The 16,326-nt window shown below is 46.8% G+C and overlaps 1 protein-coding gene across 1 annotated transcript; it reads right to left on the minus strand.

The window, feature by feature from the left end:
• Positions 1-7,740: 7,740 nt before the first annotated feature.
• Positions 7,741-9,090, minus strand: LOC139317749 (GTPase IMAP family member 2-like). Its single transcript, XM_070944817.1, is given in 2 exon segments — positions 7,741-8,531; positions 9,075-9,090. Coding segments are annotated over 2 exon segments (807 nt in total).
• Between the last annotated feature and the right edge of the window lie 7,236 nt (positions 9,091-16,326).

Genomic DNA, 16,326 nt, shown 5'->3' on the forward strand with positions numbered 1-16,326 from the left:
AGCTTTTCCAAATCTTACCGAACACTGGTAAGGTCTCATATTAAGACCTACCTAGTGGCGATAAAAACGGTAAAGTTTAATTATTTTTCCATTCTTATTGTGTCTGCGGATAACCGCCCGGCCGCCCTGTTTAGGGTGACCCGCTCCCTGCTCCATCTGGGAGTGCGGGAGGACCCCTTGGAGGGCAGGGCTGAGGATTTTGTGCAGTATCTGCATGACAAAATCGCTCAGATTCGGGAAGGCTTGGACTCTGACTGGGTAGATGCAGGTGGGGTGATGGAGGCAGGTCTTGAGAGTGTTATCTGGGAGGAGGTTGACCCGGTGACCCCCGAAGACGACAGGATTCTGGGTAGACTCAGCACGGCCATTTGTTTATTGGACCCATGTCCCTCCTGGTTGGTGCTGGCTTCCCGGGAGGTTACACGAGGCTGGCTCCAGGGGGTTGTTAACGCTTCTTTGAGAGAGGGCTACTTTCCCGCCGCCTTGAAAGAGGCGGTGGTGAGGCCCCTCCTCAAGAAGCCCTCCCTGGACCCAGCTGTTTTAGCAAATTATCGTCCAGTCTCCAACCTTCGCTTTCTGGCGAAGGTTGTTGAGAGTGTGGTGGCACAACAGTTTCCCCAGTACCTGGATGAAGCGGTCTATCTTGAGCCATTCCAGTCGGGCTTCAGGCCTAGGCACAGCACAGAAACGGCATTGGTCGCATTGGTTGATGATCTCTGGAGGGCTCGGGACAGGGGCTGTTCCTCTGTCCTGGTCCTGTTAGATCTCTCAGCGGCTTTTGATACCATCGACCATGGTATCATGCTGCTCCGGTTGGACAGGTTCGGGGTGGGGGGGCACCGTGTTGCGGTGGTTCTCCTTCCTCTCTGACTGGTCACAGTTTGTGTTGACGGGGGGCCAGAGGTCGACCCCGAGGTGCCTTGTATGTGGGGTGCCACAGGGGTCGGTCCTCTCGCCCCTTCTGTTCAACATTTATGTGAAGCCGCTGGGTGAGATCATCCGTGGTTTCGGGGTGAAGTACCATCAGTACGCTGATGACACTCAGCTGTACATCTCCACCCCAGACCACCCCAATGATGCCCTTGACGTGATGTCCCGGTGTCTGGAGTCCGTACGGATCTGGATGGGGAGAAACAGGCTCAAGCTCAACCCATCCAAGACAGAGTGGCTGTGGCTTCCGGCATCCTGATATAGTCAGTTGGTGCCATCTCTGACTATTGGGGGCGAGTCGTTGGCCCCCACAGAGAGGGCTCGCAACTTGGGTGTCCTCCTGGATGCACAGCTGTCTTTAGAAGAGCATGTGACGGCCGTGGCCAGGGGGGCTTTTTATCAGGTTCGCCTGATTCGCCAGTTGCGTCCCTTTCTGGATCGGGACTCCCTACGCATGGTCACTCAGGCACTCGTCACTTCCCGCCTGGACTACTGCAATGCTCTCTACATGAGGCTCCCCTTGAAGAGCACCCGGAGGCTCCAACTGGTCCAGAATGCAGCCACGCGGGTGATTATGGGAGCGTCATGGCGCTCCCATGTAACACCTCTCCTGTGTGAGCTGCACTGGCTCCCGGTGGTCCTCCGGGTGCGATTCAAGGTGTTGGTGACCACCTTTAGAGCGCTCCATGGCTTAGGGCCTGGATATTTACGGGACTGCCTTCTGCCACCAAGAGCTTCCCACCGGCCAGTATGCTCCCACAGAGAGGGGCTGCTCTGGGTGCCGTCGGCCAAACAATGCCGACTGGCGGCCCCCAGGGGACAGCTTTCTCTGTGGGAGCACCTGCCCTCTGGAACGAGCTCCCCCCGGAGATACGGACGATTCCGGACTTACGTACTTTCCGTCGAGCCCTCAAAACCTTTTTATTTCATCAAGTCGGGCTGGCCTAATCTCTCCAATTGTGTATTTTAATTTGGATTTTTAATGGGGGATTTTAACTGTCGGGCCAAAATGTTTAATTTATTTTTAAATTGTTTATAAATTTTGTATTTGATGTTTTTTTACTTCTGGCTGTTCACTGCCCTGAGTCATTCGGGAGAAGGGCAGTATATAAATTTAAATATTAAATTAAATTAAATTATAACACCAAGCTGAAATTTGGGGCTAGCATGGCTGAGCACCTGGGAAAGTTGAAGGCACTCAGGGCAGAACTGGTGCTCAGGGACTACCCCATGACTGAGGCCAACATGATCGCTGTCAATCTGGCATCCCTGGATGAAAGTTGGGGCAATTTTATTGTCTCACTAGAGGGAACCAGAAAGGAAGCCATGACTCTGTCCTACCTCACAGGGAGGCTCAATGAGGAAGACAGGAGGCGTAGAGATGCAGGAGAGTACACCAGGGCCACAACTCATTGCATCAACAGAAGGCACCAGAGTTCAGAGCAGGTTAACGCTCTACCCAAGTGTTTCATCTGTGGCTCTGAGGAGCATCTGAAGAAGGACTGCCCCATTATCAGCAAGGACCTAAGCGTGGTTCCAATCAAGGAAGGGGCAGGGGGCAGAGAAGGGGGCCTGGCGGGGGCAAAGGTGGTGCTAAGGGCAATTTTGTGTGTACTACTTACCTCACCCCCGCCACACAGGCTGATGGCCCTACTGGCCTCTGGTTACTGGACTCTGGGGCTTCATCTCACATTGCTAACATGAAGCAAGGCTTTAAGAGGTTAAGGAGAATTAAGTCCTCCGTTAAGGTTGCTAATGGTAACAATGCTTTGGTTGTTGGGGAAGGCACTGTCTCTGTACCAGGGCTGGGCAATGTTGAAGTTGTGTTACATGCTCCCTCTATCGCCAATAACCTGTTGAGTATAACCAAGTTATGTGATGATGGCAGTGTGGAGGTATTGTTTTGCAAAGGGGGAGGTCATGTCACTCAAGACAAAAAGGTCATTGGGAATGTTACCATTATAAATGGTTTACCATATTTCTCCCCCGAGTACCCAGCTACAGGAGACAACTCACAGGGTGCCACCTCAGAAGGGGCCTGTGCACAGAGAGAGAGAAAGGCTCCACAGCCAGCCCCACGGCCTTCCAAGCCCAATGCAGGCAAGAAACCCGAGCCTCAGCAGGCACCTAAGGCAGGTAAGCTCAAAGAAGGGCCTAAGGTACCAGCACCGCCCAAGACAACCAGAGCCAAGAGGGTGTCAGTGAGGAAGCAACTTCATACCAAATGTGCCCACCTCTTACATCGGAGGTTAGGCTATGCCAGCTTCCCAGTGGTCAAAAAGATGGGGGAATTCACTGAGGGGGTTCATCTCCAGGATTGTGAGGTGTTTCTGGACTGTGCCATCTGTAAGAGGGCAAAGAGGAAGGCCGCCCCAATACCTAAGGTGTCACTGCGTAAAACCCAATACCCATATCAATTAATACATGTTGATTTGGTTGGGCCATTTCCACCGTCCCTAGGAAAGAGGCAGTATTTCCTCACTGCCGTTGATGATTTCTCACGGTATGGCCATGTGTATACCCTTGCAGAAAAGTCTGAGGCCTTTGACACCATAAAATCACTGTATAACTACGTCGAAACCCAGCGCAAGACCAGGATCACGCAGCTGCAGAGCAACCGTGGGGCAGAGTTCATGTCCCGAAAATTCCAGGACTGGATAAAGCATAAGGGAATACACCATTTTCATACAGCACCTTTTACTCCTGCGCAGAATGGCATGGTAGAAAAACGAAACGGCATCCTGCAGACCATGGGGCGCAGCCTGATTGCGGATGCTGGAGTTGCGGAATCGTACTGGGCGGAGGCGGTACATTACGCCAATTACACCCTGAACTGCACCTGGAGCAGCGTTGTGAACCAGACCCCATACTTTCTGGTCCACGGTAGGAAGCCAAGTTTGGGACACTTGCGTGTATTTGGCTCCTACGCTTGGGTGCACATCCCCAAGCAGCTGCGGAAGAAGGGGAGATCCGTCTCCCAGAGACTGAGGTTCTTGGGTTATGCCCCTGGCTCCAAGGCCTACCGGTTCCTAGGAGAAGGGGGCAGGACTGTGACTTCCCAATCTGCCTCCTTCGAAGAGGACTCCAATTGGACCCAGATCCACTCAAATGATCTGGGCCCATACATCAACCGGCCCAGCAAAGCCGCACCAACCACGACACCGCCTGAGGCAACCACAGACCCTGCTACCTACGAGAGCGAGGAACAGGACGAAGAGGTCAGCCTATTTGGTCCAGATGAGGAGGATGAGCCGTCCAGTCCTGAGGGGGAAGACACGCCATCTTCACCTGATTCTTCACCTCCAGCGAGGCTTCAGAGGCCCATGATGCCCAACGCCTGGGACCGAGGGCCTCCACATCCCGGTCGTGAACAGCCAGTTGGCGAGGAACCCACAAAGGAAAAGGGTGGTGAGTGGCAGGAGGTCAGAAGGCCAAAGCGGTCCAACAAGGGGGTCCCACCAAAGAGAATTGACATTGGGAACGTCGCATCGTGGTCACCCCAAAAACTTTCTCTGACATCCAGGACCTGCCCATTGAAGAACAGGAAAAGTGGCAGCTCACGATGGAACAGGAAATGGAGAGCCTGAGAAAACTCAAGGTCTTCACCCCCGGGCAACCACCAAAGGAGAAGAAGGTCATTGGCACAAGGTGGGTTTTCAAGGCCAAACCACTTGCCAATGGCCGCTACCTGTACAAGGCCCGCTTGGTAGCACAGGGGTTCGCCCAACGCTACATGGAGGACTACATAGAGACCTACTCTCCAACTGTCCGGGCAGAAAGCGTCAAGGCCACCCTCGTAACTGCAGCCGCTCTGGGGAAGAAAGTCTACCAATTCGACATCCAGACGGCCTACCTCCACACCAACTTGGACCGGCAGATCTACGTGAGGGCCCCTCCTGGTTACCAGCAGGAGGGGGGAAACACATGGTTACTCCAAAATGGATTATATGGCCTCAAGCAGTCGGGGAAACTGGTACGACTGCCTCAAAAAGGGTTTAGAGCGAATTGGCTTCAGGGCATCTCATGCAGATGAGTGCGTTTTTACACGTGACACCAAAGGTGATACAGAACGGGTTTTAGTTTATGTAGACGACCTCCTATACGTAGGGCCTGGCAAGGATTAGTGTGATGAATTTGCCAAGGCCCTGGGGAAAGAGTTTACCCTGAAGTCCTTGGGGCGGGTTGACAGGTATCTGGGTGTGCATATCTTGGCCACTAAAAAGGGATTTGCATTATCCCAGAACGAAAAATTTTGAGGAGTTGTTGGCCAAATGCAAAATGGCAGAATCTAACCCAACGCGTAGCCCCATACAAAGTGATTACTACAGCCACGATCACAAAGACAGCCCTGACTTCACAGGCAACAAATTATATAGATCTGTGATTGGCTCCTTGCTATACATTAGCAATTGGAGCAGGCCTGACATAGCTTTAGCTGTAAATCTATTGTCCAGGCACATGGAAAACCCAAAGGAATTCCACTGGAATGCTGTCAAGAGAGTACTCAGGTACCTCAGGGGCACGGCCGATGCCCTCCTTATGCTGGAGCCAGAGAAGGGGAAGCCAACCCAGCTCTCCGCTTACTTAGATGCAGATTGGGCTGGTGACACCAAGAGTAGACGGAGCACCTCTGGTTTCCTCATACTGCTAAATGGCTGTCCTATCCATTGGCATGTTAGGCAGCAAAAATTTGTTTCTTGCTCCACGGCCGAGGCAGAATATGCCAGCCTATCAGACACTGCAAATGACTTGATTTGGTTCAATGCTCTGATAACGAGCATCTGGGCACCTCCTACTCTGCCCATCCAAATTCAGGAAGATAACACGGCTACAATTGGAATCTCTGGGGCATACGCGGTGGGCTCTAGGTCCCGCCACATAGACATCCGCTACAAGAATGTCAGGCAGCTTGTCAGAATGGGGTTTGTACATATCAAGCACTGTAATACAACCGACCAGTTAGCTGACCTGTTCACAAAACCTGTGCCCATTGACCGACACAACCTTCTGTGTAAGCGGTTGTGTTTGGTCCTGTAAACGACGTATCTGCATGTCTATGACACCTGCTCGCCCTCTCACTCATATTCACCATCACCTGTCATTGGCTGGCAAGAAGGGGAATTGTTAGGTGTTTTGTGCCAGCCATGGCAGTTTCTTAAAAGGCCACCAGATGGGAGCAAAGAGGGACTTTTGATCCCACTGGTGGGTCAAGGAGCTCCGGCCCCTGCAGCCCCATTGGGGGAGAGTTAATGGTCCTCCGGCCCCCTCACACATTGGTAAGGGAGGAGCCATGGGCCCCTATAAGAACCCCTGCACAAGGGCCGCTCTTTCTGCTCTTGTTCTACCTTCTTATGGGACTGATCCATGGGCTCAATCCAGGCATGGATGCCTCCATGCCAGGGAACTCATTTTACTCCACTTTTACTTCTAAATAAAGACTTAATTTGATTGCATCCTTGCGTGCTGACTTTTCTTGGAAGTGCCCTCAACGAACCATCGATCTTCATGAGATCCCTCACACCCACCCAGTCACATGACCACCAAGCTACGCCCACCAAGCCACACCCACAGAACCGGTAGCAAAAAAAATTAGATTTCACCCCCGATTTGCCAGTTCTCCAAACTACTCAAAATTTCTGCTACCGGTTCTCCAGGGCCTGTCAGAATCTGCTGGATTTCACCCCTGGAGGAGGGGGTCCCTCTAACCCATCCACCACCTAGACGACCACTCCCCAACTGAGGAGCCAGGCCAGTTGATAGAGCCAGGTCTTCAAGTCGTTTTGGAAGGCCAGAAGTGTGGATGTGGATCCCACCCTGGGGGCAGCAGGTTGTTCCATAGGGTGGAAAAAGTGTCTCCTTGTGGACCCCGCTTGCTAGAACTCACAGCCTCCAGATTGTGAGGAGAGAACTCCACCTCTAGGCCACCGCACCACTCTTGGCCTGGCACAAGTGGGGCGAGTTAATCTTGCAACAAAAGGCTTTATAGCCAATAACCCAAAGTTGAATTGAACCTGGAAGCAAACCAACAACCACTGCAGCTCGCGGAACAGCAGTATAACATGAATCGCCTTAGGGGTCCCCCCAAATCCCCCCACATCTCCCTTCTGCACCAGCTGAAGCTGCTGGATACTCTTCAAGGCTAGCCCCATGAAGAGCATGTTGCAGTAGTCCAATGAACAGAGCTTACAGTAAGTCAGAAAGGGACACAAGTGGCAGGCCAGCGCACGCATCCGTGTGCGGGCCAGGTCCCCTCTCCCCTTCCCCACTGTGCCATCAAGCTGTAAAGATTGGGGACCACTGGACTATAGAGCAAAAGATAGGGCAGATGGGGGATCTGGGGAGGGGTGCATCGGTGTCAGCCTTCAAAGGTAAAGAGGGGCCACCCACAAGGATTGACTGCCTCCTATCTGGTAACAGAAGCAACTTCACCCACCCGGGATGCTATCGGTTTAAGGGGGAAAGACCCCTTTGATACTGGTGCAACCGGGGAGGGGAGCACCCCTGGGCAGTACTGGACTGGGGTGAAGGCAAGGACGTGAGGGTTATGGGGCAGGATCTGGCTGCCGTGGAGAAGGTGGAGGAGGGTCTTCAAAGATAAGGACCCAAGTCTCCCACTGGCCCCCAGGAAGGGTGAGGAAGACCCCCAGCTGACACCCCCCTACCATACATACACACACATTTCAGCAGTCAAAGGCAAAAGAGAAGTGGAGAGGACACCAGATCTGCAGATCTCCGACTGTTTATTTCTCGAGCAAAGAAAGGGGAATTAAAAATCAGGTCACTTCTGGATTTAGAGGCAACATGAAGCCGTCATGCAAACAATTTACGGAAAAACAAGCGAATCACCGCGACCAATATATTTCTCAGGAAGACAAACACCCGTCCGTCACACCAAAACTGGAGTAGAAGGAAGAGCAGGTTGATGATGCTTTTGTGTGGCTTGCGGTTATGCTCGACAAATATCCAGACGTGCTCGTCCCGGAAGTTGGGCTCCAGGTACAGCCGGTTGACGTAATATTGTCCGCCGTTCTCCAAAACGGTTTTCTGCACTGTCTCCATCAGCTCCGAGACCTGCCTCTCCCGCTTGGCTCCCATGGCCTTGTTGTTGAAGCTGCAGAAGTGGTTCCCGCACTGCCGGATCAAGTCGTGCAAATTCCTGTTGTCGTACTTTCGGATGTACTCGTCCAGGGGGGACCCTCCCAAATCCTCCAGGCAGGTGAAGAGGAGGATCGTGTGGCTGGTGGACTCAGACCCAAAGATATCCCGGACCCTGTTTGCAGTGGCCGCATCATCCACGGTGAAGTGCCCCACCTAGGTTACAAAAATCAGGGCGTGTGGGCCGGGCCGGGAAAGCTCGAAACAAGACCTGATCTCATGTAGTACAATCTCCGTGTAGTCTTCAGAATTGAACATGGCGGGCGTGTTGACCACAGAGCGGTCCGTGCCCTGCCAGGTTCCCTGCCCCCTTTGGCACCTCAGGGTGATGGTTTTTGCTGCCAAGATGGACTTGAACACCTTCCGGCCGAGGATGGTGTTGCCTGTGGCGCTCTTCCCTCCTCCGGACTTTCCGACCAGGATCAGCCAGAGTTCGGTGTCCTCCCCTTGGAGTTTGGAAGATGACGTTACAGAAATGCTGACATCCACTGTAGCCCTGAAGTACTGTCCTCCCTCCCTCCCTTTTCCCTTTCTCATTTTTCTTCTTTCTTCCTCTCTTTTCCATCCTTTCTTTTCCTGCTATCTCCCTCCCTCCCTTCTTTCCTCCCTCCCTTCCTTTTCCCTTTCTCATTTTTCTTCCTTCTTCCTTTATTTTCCATCCTTTCTTTTCCTGCTATCTCCCTCCCTCCCTCCCTCCCTCTCTCCCTCCCTCCCTTCTTTTTCCCTTTCTCATTTTCCTCCCTGGCTTGCTTGCTTGCTTCCTTTTCCCTTTCTCATTTTTCTTCCTTCTTCCTTTCTTTTCCATCCTTTCTTTTCCTGCTATCTCCCTCCCTCCCTCCCTTTTCTTCCTTCCTCCTGCCTGCCTCTCCCTTCCATCCTTCCATCCCCTTTCTCATCCTCTCCTCTCCTCTGTCCTGCCCTCTTCCCCCCTGCCCTGCCATTCTCCTGGGTTTCCTGGGAAACATCCGGTAGAAGTCTGGGAGTTTTACCTCTATCGGTGTCCATCACTCCCCCAAGGCCAGTTCAGATCTGCCAGCAATCCAAATCCCTGCGGGGAGAAAGCAGAACGCAAAGCCGTTTCTCTCTCTCTCTCTCTCTCTCTCTCCCTCCCTCCCTCCCTCCCTCCCTCCCTCTCTCCCTCTCTCTCTCTCTCCCTCCCTCCCTCCCTCTCTTTGAGGACCCCCTCGGTGGGGCAGCCTCCACCCTCCAGCCCTGACCAGTGAGCAGCACAGCCAGTCTCCCTCGGTGACCCGCAAAGCCATTCAGCATTCTCCCTTTGGAGGAGCAAGCATCCTCTACGTTGGAGACCCCAGACTGTCACATATAAATGCCTGACCTCATGCCCAGGCCAGGAGGCAGGGGGGCTGGCCAGGTCGACTCCCAGGGTCCACCCTAACCCATTGACCCCTCCTTACCTTAGCTCCGCCCCAGTGGTACTTAAGGTCCAACCATGCGGTCCAGAGCCAGTTCCAGTACAGCACCTGCAAGGATGAGACATGTTATAAATAAAGATTGCTGATTAAATGAATATCTGTGTAATGGAGTTATTGGGCTCGATCCTTGAACACCTTTAACAATATGGTAGCAGAGGATGGTTGAATAGCCCAAAACCACTCCAGAATATGCCAAGGAACTCCAAGCAGACAGCAACAATGAACAGGGTGAATACCAGAGCATTCACCAAGAAAATGGCAGAACAGCTGCCATCGACAGGAATCATGCAAGGGGAGGCGCCAGAGACGAGCGACCGACTCTCCAACCCATGCACTCCAACCAGATGTGGCAAGGAAGGAGAGAAACCTGAAAGCCCAGCACGCAAGGAGAACGACCTAAAAAGAAAACTCCTCAAACTCATAAATTCAGCCCCGAACAACACAGACCTCATCGCGGAACTTCGGAGCCTAGTTGAGGACTGCGAAGCAGCGAGTGAGGAAGATGAGGGCTAGCCAGACTACGACACCGAAGATGCGGTAAGAAACGATTGCCCCTGCCAGAGACCCACCGAAAAGGCTGAAAAAGAATTCGCGCTCTTTTCGCGGCAGCCATCTTGGATGGTGACATCACCAAAGATGGCCGACCAATCACCAATGGATTCCCGAGATTTAAATCTCATGGCGGGAATCGGGGCCTACACCGAGGCGACCACCCAGAACTACGACAACAATTGGGGCAAAGAAGGAGAGGAGAGTCGGAGGGGGTGGGTAGAGCTCCCCGTAAATCACTGGATTAATTCCAGGGACTCGGAGGGTGAGAGCTCCCCAGTTCACCCCTCCCATCGCTCCGGATCGCTGGTGCCTCTGTCTTCAGAGCAAGACGTCTGCGTCCAATTCTGCCGGCAAACAGTGAGTTTTAATGATTTTCAACAAGGCAGACAGAGCGGAAGTAAGAGTGCAAGCTTTTTAAGAGAAACAGAACTTAACTCTGTGAATACATTGTTGCAAACGGAGCTCTCTGGAGCTGGAGGCTGGGAGGAAGCCTTTGTTATGGGCGGAAGGGAAAGTGAAAGTTAAAAGGAAACTGTTTGTTAATAGCCCTCTGCCTGAAGAGAAAACTACTGGGCTTTGAGTATAGTTTGAAGAGAGGATTGTTTATTTTGGAAAAACTTTGGAATATACTTTCTAAGACTGTTTACAAGATTTTCTGGCTGTAAAAGGAAAACTTTTTTTTTAAATAAAATGGCTGCTAAACAACTAAAGCCACCAACTTCTAAAGGGGGAGGAGGTTCCCCTGTAGTGACTCAAAAACAACAACTTCCGGCTGATACACAGTCACAAGACCTTAAAGAATTTATAATGGGTGCCCTGAATAATCAGACAGAAATGATGAAAGGATTTTCAGAGGAGTTAAAGAAACTTACAAGTGTGGTGGAGGAAAAACATGATGAAATAAGAGATGATATTGTCTTTGCAGTTTCAGGACTGGCTACTCACATGTTAAAGATTGAGGAGAGAGTGCGGGAAATTGATGATGCTAATTTGGAGATTGCAACTAAACTGGGAGAGGTTATGATACAGACAGAGAAAGTGGATGACGAGATGGTTATGTTACAGTACAGGTCAATGGAATTTGCCCTGAGGCTGAGAGGTTTGAAAGAAAAGAGTGGTGAAAATTTAAAAGATGTTTGTTCCAATGCTTTAGCAGAGCTGATTCCAGAAAGGCCAGCAGATGTGGCAATTCAAATGGACAAAATTTACAGGGTCAACTCCTGGCTGGCAAAACAAAAGCAGCTACCAAGAGATGTGGTGATCTATTTTACAACAAGGAGAGTTAGAAATGATATTTTGCAAGCATCTTATAGAAATAAGATTAAAGTGGAAGGACAAGAGCTGGTGGTCCTGAAAGAGCTTCCTCCTAAAATGTTAAGAGATAGAAAGCAGTTTGGCTTTTTGGTGAACGAACTAAGAAACCAGCAAATTCAGTACAGATGGGATGTCCCATTTGGGATAATAGTGCCATACGCTGGGCAAAGACATCGCTTAAACACAGTTGGAAAAGCAAAAGATTTTTATGCCAATGTTTTAAAGGCTGGAAGGCCACCCTCACCAGGGGGTGCTAGAAAGCAATTGGAAATTACTCAACAAGAGAAAGATGGAGGGCAACCACAAACCTATGCTCAAGTATTAGCTGGAGGAGCTATTCTGGAAGAAGATCCATTACTGACTGGGGGTTCACCACCAACTTTGGAGTCATTAACGATGATTCAGCTGCCAAAAGATCAACGACTGACAAGGGCTACCTATAAACAACATATGGCGCAACAGCCTCAAGATCCAACTCAACAAGCCCAAAAAACGCAAGCTGTGGGAGGAGCTAGGCCGAAGTCTAAAATGGCGGAGGAGGTTCAGCTGATGCTCTCGAAGCTTGGAACGCCCAGAGATGGCAAATAAATTTCTATCTTGGAATGTTAACGGTTTAAATTCTCCACAAAAAAGAAAGAAAATATTTCATTATTTGAAGCAATTTCAGAACGATGTTATTTGTTTGCAAGAAACGCATATTAAATCTTCAGATCAAAAGTACCTGATAAATTCGAAATTAGGTACACATTTTGTGGCATCAGCACCAGAAAAGAAAAACGGCCTAGTAATATATGTTAAAAGAGGCTTAGTGGCCAATTTAATTGAGGCTGATACTCAAGGTAGATATATCGCAATTGAATTAATAACACAGAGTGGGAAGCTGCTTGTAATTGGAGTATATGCACCTAATCAACAACAAGATAAATTTTACAAACTTTTACATACTAAAATACTACAATGGGACTATAGATCCTTATTTTTAATGGGTGATTGGAATGGGGTATTAGATACCCAGAAAGATAAAAAAAGTCTTTCCAAGATCTCCATGCGTGCTAAGTTGCCTAAATCTTTTTTTGATATTTTGGAGGATATGGAGCTTAGAGACGTTTGGAGAGAAAGGAACGTATTGGAGAGTGATTTTACTTTTTTCTCAGACAGGCACCAATCTTTTTCGAGGATTGACTTTATATTAATTACAAACGATCTTTTTTCTAGGGTGAAGAGTACGAAGATATGTCCAAGAACTTTAACTGATCATAGCCCAGTTTGGGTGGAATTAGAGCAGGAGAGAGGGGAAAGGAGGTCTTGGAGGCTAAATGAGAATTTATTTAGATATGAAGACAATCTGTGTGAGCTTAAAAAACAAATGAAAGAATTTTTTATTAATAATATGAATAAAGGAACATCGATGGAGATGGTATGGGATGCGTGTAAGGCTTATATGAGAGGAACATTAATCTTTTTGAATAATAAACATAGATTAAAACAACAAAATAGACGGAAAGAGATAGAGGAGGAAATTAAAAAGAAAGAACAATTACTTATAATTAATCCAGGAGATAAAAAGGCAAAAGATATGATTAATATTTTAAGACAGCAATTTAATATGTTAATGGCGGGGCAAGTAGCAACTAGCATACAATATGCCAGACATAACACATTTTGCAATGCTAATAAACCTGGGAGATGGTTGGCTTACACGATGAGGAAAAAACAGAAATCACGTATTATAGATAAAATAGAATTTAGAGGTAAAGAGATTTATCAACAGAATTTAATAAAAAAGGCTTTTTTGGAGTTTTACACAAAACTATATGCCAAAGATGCAATTCGAGATGTTGATATTGATAGATATCTAAAGATGGAGATTCCTGAATTAACGTTGGAACAGAGAGATAGATTGAATCAGCCAATAACTTCTGAGGAAATTGTTGGAGCAATTAAACAATTAAAAATAGGTAAGGCTCCGGGAACAGATGGACTAACAGCTGTTTATTATAAACACTTACAATCTGAAATGTTAGAACCACTAAAAAATTTATTTAATAAGATACAATTAGGAGGAGGAGTACCACCCTCTTGGAAAACAGCCTTTGTTTCATTAATTCCAAAGGAGGATCGAAATTCCATTAAACCGGAGAATTTTAGGCCAATTTCACTTCTGAATACTGATTATAAGATTTTTGCTAAAATATTAGCCAATAGACTAATGCCAGTTATGCAACAAATAATTCACAGTGATCAATCAGGGTTTATAAAAGGTAGACAAATGAGATACAATGTTAGACAAATTGTAAACTTATTGGAATATTTGGAAAAAAATAACCAAGTCCCTGCAGCGTTTATATTCTTGGATGCAGAGAAGGCATTTGATCGTTTGAACTGGCAATTTTTGTTTAAGATAATAGAGAAAATGCGCTTTGGGGAATATTTTACACAATCAATTAGAGCGATATACCAGCAGCAATCAGCACAAATCATAGTTAATGGAGGTTTAACAGAGGCTTTTAAAATTGAGAAAGGAACAAGACAGGGGTGTCCTCTGTCCCCATTATTATTTATTCTGACTTTGGAGGTATTACTGAATAAGATACGTGATTCACAAAAACTGAAGGGTATTGTAATTAGACAACAAGATTATAGATTAAGAGCCTTTGCAGATGATTTGGTTATTACCTTATCTCAACCTACAGAGTCGGCTCCATACATATTGGATATAATTAATCAATATGGGAAGGTATCAGGATTTAAAGTTAATTCACATAAGACAAAGATGATAGTTAAAAATATGACTACATTTGAAAGAGACAAATTAGCAAGATTAACAGATTTTGAAATAGTTAAAAAGGTTAAATATCTAGGGGTATACATAGCAGCTTCAAATACAAAATTATACAAAAATAATTATGAGGTACTTTGGCAGAAGGTACAGAAGGATATGGAAAATTGGAAAAAATTACAGTTGTCTTTATTGGGAAGAATTGCTGCAATTAAAATGAATGTTTTACCTAGATTTTTATTTCTGTTCCAAATGATACCTGTGCTTAAGAAAGATGAAAATCTGAGAGAATGGCAGAAAGGTGTTAATACTTTTATTTGGGCAGGGAAAAAACCCAGAATAAAAATGAAAATTATACAAGATACACGTGAAAGAGGGGGTCTTAAAATGCCTAATTTAAGATTATATTATGAAGCAGCGGTTTTATCACAAATCAGTGATTGGTTTAATTTAACTGAGAGGAGAATTTTGAATTTAGAAGGTTATGATTTGTTATATGGATGGCATGCCTATTTGTTATATGACAAAAAAGTGGATAAAGTATTTAAGGTTCATATATTAAGAAATGCTTTGTTAAGGGTTTGGAAAAAATATCAATATAAGTTAAATTATAAGATACCTTTATGGGCAAATCCTAGACATGCAATAGAAAATATAAGTATAGAACAAAAACAGGAGGTGATTACTTATAAAGAGCTTCTTATTATGGAAAGGGGGGCAATGTATTTGAAATCTTTAGATACACTGAGAGAAGAAGGTATAATTTATACATGGTTTCAGTATGGTCAACTTCAAGCTAGATGGAAGGAAGATCAAAAAACTGGCTTTGTGCAAAATGAAGAGAATTTGGTAAAACAAATTAGAGATCAAAAACAAATGCATATTAAAAGGTTGTATAATGCTTTATTGGAAATAGATTCTGAGACAGAATTGGTTAAAGACTGTATGATTAAATGGGCACAAAATTTTCAAGAGCCAGTAATGATGGAAACTTGGGAAAAGATTTGGATTAGAAATGTGAAGTTTACACAAGCACAAAATTTAAGAGAAAATTTTTATAAAATGTTTTATAGATGGCATTTAGATCCTAAAAAATTATCATGTATGTATTCTAATGTGCAAGCTAAATGTTGGAGATGTGACTGTGATGATGCAACTTATTATCATATATGGTGGACTTGTAGAAAAATCAAAGCATTTTGGATAAAGATTTGGTGGGTGATCCAGAATATTCTTAAAAAGAGACTGAAATTTACTCCACAGTTGTTCTTATTGGGTATAACTACGGACTGTACAGTTGCAGAGACTAAATTGATTTTGAACTTGATAACAGCAGCAAGATTGTTGGTAGCACAATACTGGAAGAAGGACTTTTTGCCTACTATTGGTGAATGGATACTGAAAGTAACTAATTTAGCTGAAATGGCTAAAATTTCAGCATATCTGAAGGATCACACACAAGAAAGGTACATACAGGACTGGAGAAGATGGATTGATTATATACAAAATAAGTATCAGACCAAAAAATATCAAATAGCTTATGAATGATTTCTTTTATTTGTATAAGCGTTATATAAGTGACATTAGAAGTATTATGTTTAAGAAATGGGATTTTATATATGGGGGGTTAAGAATTTTTTTTTTAGGGATGTTAGTTTAATGATTGGTTATGCAATTTAGATTATTGTTAGAGATCAATAGAAATACCTTGTGTTCTGCTCTGGGAAGTCGGGGAGGGGGAGGGGGGGTTGTGGGGGGTGATGGGGGGTTGTGGGGAAAATATGTTTGTTTTTTTAAAACTTTTTCAATAAAAAAAAAAAAAAAAAAAAAAAAAACAATTGGGGCGACCCAAAACCAAAACCCACAAGCTCGTCTACCGAGCTCGAGATCGATGGGGCAATAAAACTACTTACCGCGGCCTTCGGGGACAAGATAAAGTTACCGGACGCATACTCTGGCACCCCACGAAGGCCCAGAGGGACCACCGACCCGAGGGGAATCGGCATCGACGCCCACCCAGAGGGACCAATCACTGCAATGTGGGCCCAACACCAGCCGCGACCCGCAGGGGGCCCACCCATGGAAGCACCGGGACCAGGGATGGAGTACCGAAGGCGATGGGACTACTCACCCGACCGGCGACCAGGACCAAGGCCTATGGGA

This window comes from Pituophis catenifer, unplaced genomic scaffold (genome assembly GCF_029215685.1).
Source record: "Pituophis catenifer annectens isolate HBS135680 unplaced genomic scaffold, rPitCat1.0.hap2 SCAF_5, whole genome shotgun sequence".
NCBI lineage: Eukaryota > Metazoa > Chordata > Lepidosauria > Squamata > Colubridae > Pituophis > Pituophis catenifer.